The 11,025-nt window shown below is 30.8% G+C and overlaps 1 protein-coding gene across 4 annotated transcripts in view; it reads left to right on the top strand.

The window, feature by feature from the left end:
* card11 (caspase recruitment domain family, member 11) overlaps positions 1–11,025 on the top strand; it is a 76,844-nt gene that overhangs the window by 58,554 nt on the left and 7,265 nt on the right. For all 4 annotated transcript variants that reach the window (XM_087244980.1, XM_087244981.1, XM_087244982.1 and 1 more), the window contains exons 19-23: positions 1,270–1,365; positions 1,473–1,593; positions 2,368–2,550; positions 7,074–7,198; positions 10,439–10,554. In XM_087244980.1, coding sequence (XP_087101106.1) covers positions 1,270–1,365; positions 1,473–1,593; positions 2,368–2,550; positions 7,074–7,198; positions 10,439–10,554 — 641 coding nt within the window. The remainder of the gene's footprint in view (positions 1–1,269; positions 1,366–1,472; positions 1,594–2,367; positions 2,551–7,073; positions 7,199–10,438; positions 10,555–11,025) is intronic.

Consider the following 11,025-nt stretch of genomic DNA (forward strand, 5'->3'; position numbering starts at 1 on the left):
ACAAATAAATTCAAATCTAATTAAAAATAAAAAATTCTCACTCACACGGTCAGTCTCTTTAAAGGGATACAAATTAAAAATTGCTATTAATTTAAGGTTTTCTTTAACAGGATATTAAAGAATAAATTGTGATCGTTGACAATTCATACAATGCAAGTAATTGACTTCTAGCAGTTTTAGAATAAAAACAGAACAAAACACTGACAATACATCTGTGCAAATAACAGAACATTATTCATCAACATTTTGACTTTTAATCCAGAGCAATCCTTCAGCATTATTCAGCAACAATCGTGAGCTCTTTAATCACAGAATTATATTATTATATGCATGAGACTTCCCTAGTCTTAAAGACAGGGAACTCTTTATCAAACTATTGATAAAGATATAATCCTTGGCTTAAAAGTCTATTTATAACATCAGTCATAAGTAGTAGAATTTTTGTGTATGACTAATTTCTGTATTATGGTAATTCAATGTTGGTCATCAGGGTTGCTCAGTACTGAGTGGAAAATTGATCAAACATGATCAAATGTTATATTATTCATAACCAGTGCTGGGGAAAGTTACTTTAGAAAGTAAAGCATTACAATATTGAGTTTCTCCCCCAAAAATACTTGCGTTACTTAGTTACTTTTTATAGTAAGTAATGGGTTACATTACTTTTGAGTTAGTTTTGCATTACTTTATAGTACCTATCTGAGGCTTGATCTCTTTCAGAAAGTTTTTTTTTCTTCTTTTTCCTTTAAATAGAGGCACTCTGCAATTAACAATGCACTGTATAACTTACACATTCATTTACCTTTAAGCACATATAAAACATAATAATTTTAATGTTATGTTCCTGACCCCAGAGCTGTACATGCCATATATATCTGTATTAAAAGTTTAAAGCAATGTGTTTGTTACTTTTGTACTATTTGTCTTAAGTAAAATCACAGTTCATTGAGACAATCCTCTTATTCTTTTCTTCTGAGCATTAAAAATAATGAACACATTCTCTCACTGTCGGCAATATTCATTGTGATTTTAATTTTAATTCAACAATTTATTTTTTAAAAGCAAATAATTAAACTAAGAAGTAACTCACGTTACCTTTTCAAAATATTACTCAAATTGATTACTTATTTTTTTAAGTGATGCGTTACTTTACTCTTTATCAAGAAAAATAATATTATTATGTAACTCACATTGCTTGTAATGCTTGTAATATAAATCTTATTTTTCATGTCTTCTAATGAAGCCTCTCTTCCCCAATTGTGCCCACAGAGCCCCCTACAACCCGACGAGCCCGCACCATCTTCTGACCCCAAGTGTAGTCCACGTCTGTCCAGAGCCAGTGTCTTCATCTCTCAGATATTACAGGTAACAGGTTCTCTTGAGTTTGCTCACCCTGCCATAGTGCCGAGGTCTTACTGCTGATAAAAAAAGAGCACAGACCTGCTGAGATTAAAAGAGAACCCTGGTGTCAGTTTGTCAGCAGGGTGGATAACAAGTACAAGAGGATGAACAGCAGTGAGCGTGTCCGCATTGTCAATGGAGGAAATCCCTCATCCGTTTCCAGACCAGGTTTTGAAACACTGAGGCCTGAGGGTAAAACTGCCCACCATCATCTGTGTTTGTTTGTTTCGAAGAATTCTTTGTTGTTTGCAGTCATGAAAATAAAATCTTGAAATATTTACAAGAACTACATTTTGACCAAGTCATGGTCAAAAATGTATTTATTGGTTAGAAACAGCCCTTTTTTTGAGGTCAAACTCCAAATATTTATAGCTTTTAGTTTTTCAAATATTTCCAAAATGATGTTTAACAGAGCAAGGAAATTTTCACTGTATTTCCGATACTATTTTTTCTTCTGGAGACAGTCTTGTGTTTTTTTTTTCGACCAGAATAAAAGCAGTTTTTATGTATTTTTTTATATTTTAATGTCAAAATTATTAGCCCCCATAAGCAATATTTTTTTTTCAATTGTCTACAGAGACTATTATAACACGATGACTTGCCTAGTTACCTTAACTTGCCTAGTTAACCCTTACTAACCTAATTAACCTAGATGAGCCTTTAAATTGCCCTTAAAGCCTAATACTAGCATCTTGAAAAATAACTAGTAAAATATTTTTGTACTGTCATCATGGCAAAGATATAAGAAATCAGTTGTTAGAAATTAGTAAAGTTAAAAAATAAGTTGAATAAATTTACAAATATAAAAGAATTACAATTTAACAGAAAGGCAATAATTCTGACTAAATCTGTAATTATATAATATATATATATATATATATATATATATATATATATATATATATATATATATATATTGCGTTAATACTGAATTAAAATAACCTATGAATTGTTACTATTCCTCAGACACGTCTGACCCAGAGAGTGACTTGAACAAGAGCTTCAATCTCATCCCGTACAGTCTAGTGACCCCACACCAATGCCAGCGTAAAAGGCCCATCCTCTTCACCCCTAACATCCTAGCCAAAACCATCGTCCAGAAGTTCCTGAATCTGGGAGGTGCTATGGAGTTCACTACATGGAAACCAGGTAAAACGGCTGGAGATGGTTTGTAAATATTAGAGAACACTGTGGAGGAAGGATGATGGTGTTTTTTTTCTGTAAATAGAAACAGTAGCTGCTATTATTAACTATGGGTTATGTATATGACATATCCTTCGTAGTAACAGGATCTTTATTTTAATTTGTTCCATGACTTCATCTGTTATGTCACAGGAACAGCCCACTCACTGGGTTATGTTTAGCACGCACTTGGAAAAACATTATCAATTATTAATTGGGAATGGAGATCTAATAGCTACAGTAATAAACACTGTTAGTTTGTTGTTATTTTTACTTTTGTTATTTTTCTGATTGATTTCCTTTCTATTTTTTGAAAAATTTACCATTTACCATTGTGAAGTCGAATAGCCTACTTTGCTTTACAAGACTGATGTTGAATTAAATAACTAATTTAAAGAATGTATGGAAACAACACATTATTAACCATTTTGAGCTGTTGGGGATGTTTTTATCCACTCTGGAGTGATTTTTGTGTCTTAATTTGGTCACAACTGTTTCTGTGTTTCAGCTTGCGGAATGATTTTTGGAGACAAATCTTATGTTGACATTGACACGAATTTTGAGAAAATTATTTGAACTCAACGATACACTCTGGGCAAATGTACTACCCTTTTGTTATGTTGTGGATGAAAATATTAAATGATTCACTAATATTCTTCTTTTTTTTTTTTTGCATAAAAAAATCTGTCCATCAACCTCGGTCCTAATCAAAACTACTAAATTGATTAGAAAATTTACAGGATTTTAACTCTTTAGTTGCCTAATTCATGAACGATGTCACTGATTTGGTGAAAAAAAACACAAAATGATTCATTTTCAATATAAAATTAATACCATATAATCATGCATTTTTGATTGTTGGTGGTTTTCCCTGTTGGGAAGAGGTAAAATTGGTCATTTTTACTGTTAATATTCAGTTGGCACCATTAATCCTTTAGATAGGTCTGTGCAAAAAGCTTAATTTCTGGATTTTATATGGAGTATAACGGCAAATGAAATTGTGTTTATGTATGTTTGTGAGTGTGTGAGAGTGACCTTTACACAACTACCCTGATGCGTCTGATAAAATTTAAATATGAATCTCAGCTATTAGAACTACATGGAGTAAGTAAAAACAAAGACTATTTATGCACCATTAAATTTGGTTACAATGGAAGTCAATGGGGAAAAAATAGCCACCAACAGTAAATTAGGGAGAAATCTAACTATGCATCAAAGCCAATTTTGTTACTAATCATCCACATGTCTAAGACTGTGATAAAAGGTAAAAAAAAAATACAGTCCACAATTAATTTTTACAATAAAAATACATAATTTTGTGTGTTTTTTTTTACCAAATAAGTGACATCATTTGTAAATTTGGCAATTAAAGAGTTAAAATCCTGTAAACTTTCAAAAAACATTTGTAGTTTTGATTAGGACTTGGGTTGATTAACAGATTTATGGCACACAATTGCAAAAAATAATTATCTGATGCATTTTTACAGCAGTTTAATTTTGTGAATTTTTTCATCTCTAACATAACAAAAGGGAAGTAAATCTGAACAGTGCACAAGGGTTAACAAAGCAATTTTGCATTTTAAAGACAAACAATTTTTAATAGATGTCCAAACTTCGATATCTTGGTTTAAGCAAGGTTAAATTGCTCAAATTTGAGCTTTCAGTGGAAATCTAATAGACATCTAACAATAGTCCAAAAAATGACTCTTCAGCAAGTAGACAGATTAGATGGACTTCACATGTATAGTCATTTATTCCTGTTTAATTGATGACTAGTCTGGTTTTGGACTATTGCTAGACATCAATTACATTTTCCAACCCAAATTTAGTCAACTGTTTTAGCCAAACAATTTTTGTTTGAATGTCTATTAGACATCTTTTAAACATAAAAAATGTTTAGTGGGTAAAATAAAATCTTGATTGATCACATTTTGATTATTCCTGTGGAACTCAACTTTTGCTGGCAGTCGAATGATGTAACGATATAACCTGCACTAAAATCACAATCATTATTATGATTGTTTCTCAATTCTGTTTTTAAACATTGTTATATCGTATTTTATTTACTAAACAATCATACTTTATAATCACCAGTACCTAATTTGCCAAGCATTTCAGTCAGTCATAGAGTTCAAAATACATACAAGATTTAAATTACATGAGCATATTTTATTTCGCCAAAATTGTTTGCTCTGGAACACATCATAGATTAACAAGACTAAAGATTGACCCTTGGTTACACCCAAATGAATTATATATTTTGTTTAGAGACATTTATCAGAGCTGGTGGGAAGGCTGATCTTGGTGGGTTCATGAGCACTGAACCACTGCTGTAATGCTGGAGCTCACTTTAAAATAATTGAAAATCATTTCCAAATAAGCACTCTATTCATAAATAAACTGCATATCTGCAGTCTAAAACACTACTTTCAGCAGTTCCCATAGTATAATATTGCATATCTAAAAAAGAACAGATTTAAGAACCAGAGCAAACTGTTGTATAAGATACAGCAAGCTAAATGAGGTGACAAATCTTAAATTTGTCTTAATTTGTCAAAGCTTTAATTGATCTTTAAATGGGAAACAAGCATCATATTTAAAATGAATCATTTCTAGCAATTCAGTTACAAGTGGAGGACATTAAATACAGATATGAATTGAGTTTAAAATGTTTTGAGCTTGTCTACTTTTGACAAATTTCAGAGGTAAACATGATTAAAAGAAAAGATTATCTACAATCCTTCTACTGACAAAACGTGATCATTAGGGATGCGTTGTTAGAAGGCTTGCCTAATCAGGATATTTATATTTCAGTGTGTTGTACCAAAACACATTATGATCAAAGTCACAAATTGTATTCATATTCTTTTCATTTATGCATTTTCATAAGCTGTGTAACATGGATTTTTTTTCATTAAGTTGCACTTGTGCATTCCTATGAGAAATGAGACTTGAGGGTTTTGATAAAATCTGTACACAAATGTTCTCAAGAGACACACTGAAGAGCATGTTAAGTCAAAGCGATATTGCTAATGGTCATGACTCAAACAATGTGTGATTGTTTGCAAGGACAATATATGACAGACTAGGTCATCGGTTAGAGGTGATTGTTTTGTTATACTTAAAATAACTGCTGTTTGAAGATCCGTTTTTTTCAGTCAGAGTAGCAGAAAGATAGAATAAAAGTATTAGTGTATATTAGAAAAAGAGTACCGCTTTTAATATTTTTAAAACCGTGCTTAAAGTTAGGCTTAAGCAAAATGAAATATGCAACCACTGATTTAATTTCATTTTATTGACTGTTATGTATTGTATGTATTGTACTGTAAGTTTATATTGTACTATTTTTTATATTTTTTATATTCTTAAACTTGTTACGACTTCATGCCCAGGGACTACAGATGTAAAGTAGCTTCATAGCTAACTCTGAAAGAACATGTCATGTTGTACATTGTCCCACTAAATATAAATAAACTAAAGAACAACGGTTACATGATCACTGAAAACATGTGAATGCTAGGTGGAAACAGACCTGAGTCTCCCAAAGTCTGTTCTTGAATTCAGTGGTGAAACAGTCAGTCCAATATAGGAATTCACGCAAAAGGCAATGCTGAATTTAAATTTCATTCTTGTTCTTGATGATTTCTTTGATAGTTGATAGTTAAAAAATAAATTTATTTACTTTATAAAATAGGGCGCCCTTCTTCAAGAAGTTCCATGTACTTACTATAGCTATTACAATTAATTTTGCATGATTACATGGAACTAACCCTAAACAACTTGCATTCTAAGCCTAAACAAATAGTAAGTACATGCAATTAAATAATATTACTCAGCACCTAAATCCTTGTTACAATGTAACTATTACATTGTACATTGTAAAAAAGCAGGGTTCCACACAATTCATTCATGTTGTCCCAACACAAATTAATTAAGTTAACTTAACACTCTTAACATTTATTTGGATTGAGCATAAAACAATTAAGTAGTCCCATTGAAATCTCAAGAATTGTGTTGTTTCAGTTCATTTTAATTAAGTAGTTTGAACAAGTTTTAAAAAAATATTTTTGAGTGTAACAAGAACATCATCAAATAAAGTTTACCAGTTTAAATTACTATACAGCTACTTATTTACAGCTCCATGGCCAAAGAAACAGCTTAAGTTTCAGAGTTTGCAAAGAGAAATTTAATACAAGTAAATTGCTTTAGATTTATATACAAAAGAAAAGCACATATCAGCAGATTCTTTCAATAATAAGTCTCAGAATGTGAGAATGAAATGCAAATACTAATTGGTTGTTAAGATCACAGCTTTTGTGTTTGACTAAACATCCCCAGCGGAGTTTTAATGGCAATGGATCTTCAACTAGTTATTACTTTAATAAAAAGATTCACAAATGCGATGTTGATTCACAGCCGCAATGCTTTAAATCCTCACAGTGTTTTCCCTAACATGCCTGTTTATAACTTATAATTCATCTTCTTCGCAGACATTGTGACAAAAGATGAATTCCTCATGAAACAGAAGATAGAGCCCATCATTTATTCCAAAGAAAAGCAGGCGGGCACGTATGAATGCATCACCCCAGAAAATATAGAAGCCGTTGCTTTCAAGGTACAGTAATAAATGCTCTTTTCAGAAGAATTTAATAATAGCTAAATTATGTTTTTGCTTTTCATGTGCTGTCATTTCTTCTGCTTACTCAAGAGGCTTGTCAGATATTTATGCGTTCGCTGTTTTGCCCAGCAATTTTATTTCAGAGTGCTTCCACTCAGTGAGAGCAATAACACTTTCCCAAAGACATCCGTGCGATTTTTCACACGGCATCTGTCCTAAACTCTTAACTACTAGTTATGGCCACTTTTAATCCTGAGTTAAGCAATGCTTCACACTTGTCATTATGGGGTTAAAGGGTTTGTGCACTCAAAAAGAAAATGATTATATAATATACTGACTCAACACTGACTAAACACAAATTAACACTCCTAATGCATTAATAGTGCTTCTGACACGGAAGTGATGCATTAAAATAAGTGTATGGTTTTGCAGATGCTTTAAGATGATCAAAATGCAAATCATTTATTTCATATTTATTCTTTATTTATTATTTAACTATTTTGAAGACAATGAGTATAACCATTAAAATTATTTGTTTCATGTTCGGGTCAATTTGGACTTGTGTGTGTGTGTGTTTATGGAGCACTTCTATGAAGCAAACATTTAATACATTTAATTTAAATAACATCAGTAAAACATATTTGGTACATACTTCTGTCTAATGTCCCAGCATGGTGCTATAAGGGAATCTTCTGTGTAAAACCATGCCAGAGTAGTTGGCAGTTCATTCTGCTGTTGCAACTAGGCTGGAGGAAAATTAATGAATTACTTTTATTGAAAGACATTTTTTCAAGTTACTTATTCATGTCTAACACTCTTTTAAAACTGATTTTTGTTGATGAAAGTGTGCACCTGCTATCTAACATCAAATCATGAAACAATTAACTAATTCAAGTGGATGCGGCACACTGTTGGTGTGGAGAGACCCCCTTATGATAGTGAAGCACTTTAGGTGTATGGCCAAACATGATAAATGGGTTATATCAATACACATTACATTACATTACATTGCATTACATTGTTTTGAAAACCCTGAGTATTGTTTACATTCTTATATATTCCTTTTCTTAGAATTAAATATGGAGATTACAAGTTTATAAATGGTTTTATGCAAATATAAATTATTCCAAAAGTGTTAAAAGGGTTAAATCTCAGATTATTGTATACTGAATGTATATTGATTATTGTATATATATATATATTGTATATTGATAGTATATTGATTGTAATTATATCAAAAATAAGATTATAGATTGAAAAATAAATTCATGAATACACACACACACACACACACACACACACACACACACACACACACACAAACACACACACACACACACACACACATATATATGTATATATATATATATATATATATATATATATATATATATATATATATATATATATATATATATATATATATATATATATATATGTATATATTCAATATATACATTCTTATATATTCCTTTTCTTAGAATTAAATATGGAGATTACAAGTTTATAAATGGTTTTATGCAAATATAAATTATTCCAAAAGTGTTAAAAGGGTTAAATCTCAGATTATTGTATACTGAATGTATAGTATATTGATTGTAATTATATCAAAAATAAGATTATAGATTGAAAAATAAATTCATGAATACACACACACACACACACACACACACACACACACACACACACACACACACACACACACACACACACACATATATATATATATATATATATATAAATTATAAACAGTATTATATTTAAAAACCATATTTAAAAACAATCAAATTTCTGTACATTTAAGACTAATAAGATTAAAAAAGACGAAAAAAAAACAGATAAAACATGATATTTATTATAACCTAAATGCAACAGAGAATACATTAGTTTAAAAGCAAGACTTGAACACAGACAAAGCAGATGATGAGCTTATAGAGAGTGCCAGCCACTTCAAAAGCTCAATTTGCCCTTGATTTTAGCCCAGATCTGGGTATTTTCAGGAGGAATTTAGTTTCCGATCTAACACTTCTGGTAGGTGAATATAAGTGGAGCAGATCGAACAAATAAGTAGGTGCTAGATGATTTAATGATTTGTAAATCAAAAATTTAATTTTAAACTTACCTGTAGAATTAAAAGGAAGCTAATGAAGACATCTTAGGATATGGGTTGCATGGTCAGAGTCCCTCCTTTCATTGGTTAAGTTTGAATATACACTCACTTACCTTCAGCTGATTCCCTTCTTTATACTTGCTTCTTTATCAGCGGCCACCACAGCAAAATGACCCGCTAACATATATAAATTTATATATACCGCAAGTTGAAAGTTTATATTTAATTATTGTTGTTGAATCAAAGTTGAATCAAAGGAAAAAAACTATATTTTACAATATATAAAAATTGCATATTTAAATAATATTTTCCACAGTATTACTGTTTTTATTGAATTGTTGATTAATTAAATGTAGCCTTAAAAGCAGAAGAGACTTTCTTTACTTAAGAGAATGTTTGTTTCAGCATGATATCACATTTCAAATCTTTGTTTATTTAAAAAGTATTAAAATAATAGTAAAACATTGTAATTTCTCCCATACTTTATTAATGGGGGGTGGGGGGGGGTGGACAACAGTTATTTAATAACAATTCTTTGGGTCCAATAGAGCTCCAAATGCAAAAATTGGTCGCAAATTTTATTGCTTATTAGGGTTTAAATTTAATTTTATTTTATTTTAACTTGTGAGATTTCTCACCCTCCATTCGAAGCCCAGGTGGGCAAAACTTAAAAAATGCAAAATGCGAAGAGATACAATTGCTTTATTTGACTAAAGAATTTTATTTAGAATGTTTGTTTGCATTAAAATAATGTATGTTGCCTACACAGAGGACATTAAATATGATAAACACCCATAAGCATCAGTTGTGTGATAAAGAAGGGAATCTGCAGTGGTTTGTAAGTACTGTAGGAGACAGACGGCTCCTGATGGCTGCAGATGCAGTTTGCTGTGCTGGGGTTTTATCAGGTGGTTAGATGAGTGGCAGCATATTGTTTTTCACTTGCTATTGTGTCTGGAGATGAGTCTAATTTTCCACTGCAAATCTCACATTTTTTGAGAGGTGTGCCATAAATATGACTCAAACGAAAGTGACTTTTTTTGTTTGTTTAAATTGTTCATGTTTTTAACATTGTTTATAGTGATCTTTATTTGCATATTTAAGAGCAAAATGATTTTGTTTCCTAGAATAAGCACTGTCTTCTGGAGGCCGATCTGTGCTGTGTGAAAGACCTGCTGAGGAGAGAGATCTTCCCCATCGTCATTTTCATCAAAGTCTGCGAGAGAAACATCAGAAAAATAAAGCAAGTCAAAAGACTTACTGCATACACTTTTTTCTCTTGCATTTCTCAATACTTAATAGATAGCAATCAAATTGTCCAAACTGTGGATCATTTATACTTGCTCTGTGGACCTACAGTAAAAGACAATTTGCTTGTTAATGCACAGTTTTGCACATATAAACTCATACGAAACACATATAAAGATAAATAAAACAAACATGAAATTAAGCCAATAAAACTAGTAAAGTATTCTGAATCTAAAAGAAAATATGAATCCCTGTCATACCACACAGAGTTCTTATTTTATGTTGAAATTTTATGAAAGAAATCATTGTGGAAAGCTATAATTTCTGTATATTTCTGTGTTCTTTCTTTCTTTTATATATATATATATATATATATATATATATATATATATATATATATATATATATATATATATATATATATATATATATATATATATATGTTTGTTTGTTATTATGTTTATTG

The sequence above is a fragment of the Danio rerio genome, chromosome 3, assembly GCF_052040795.2.
Source record: "Danio rerio strain M-AB ecotype USA chromosome 3, GRCz13ab, whole genome shotgun sequence".
In the NCBI taxonomy this organism is placed as follows: domain Eukaryota; kingdom Metazoa; phylum Chordata; class Actinopteri; order Cypriniformes; family Danionidae; genus Danio; species Danio rerio.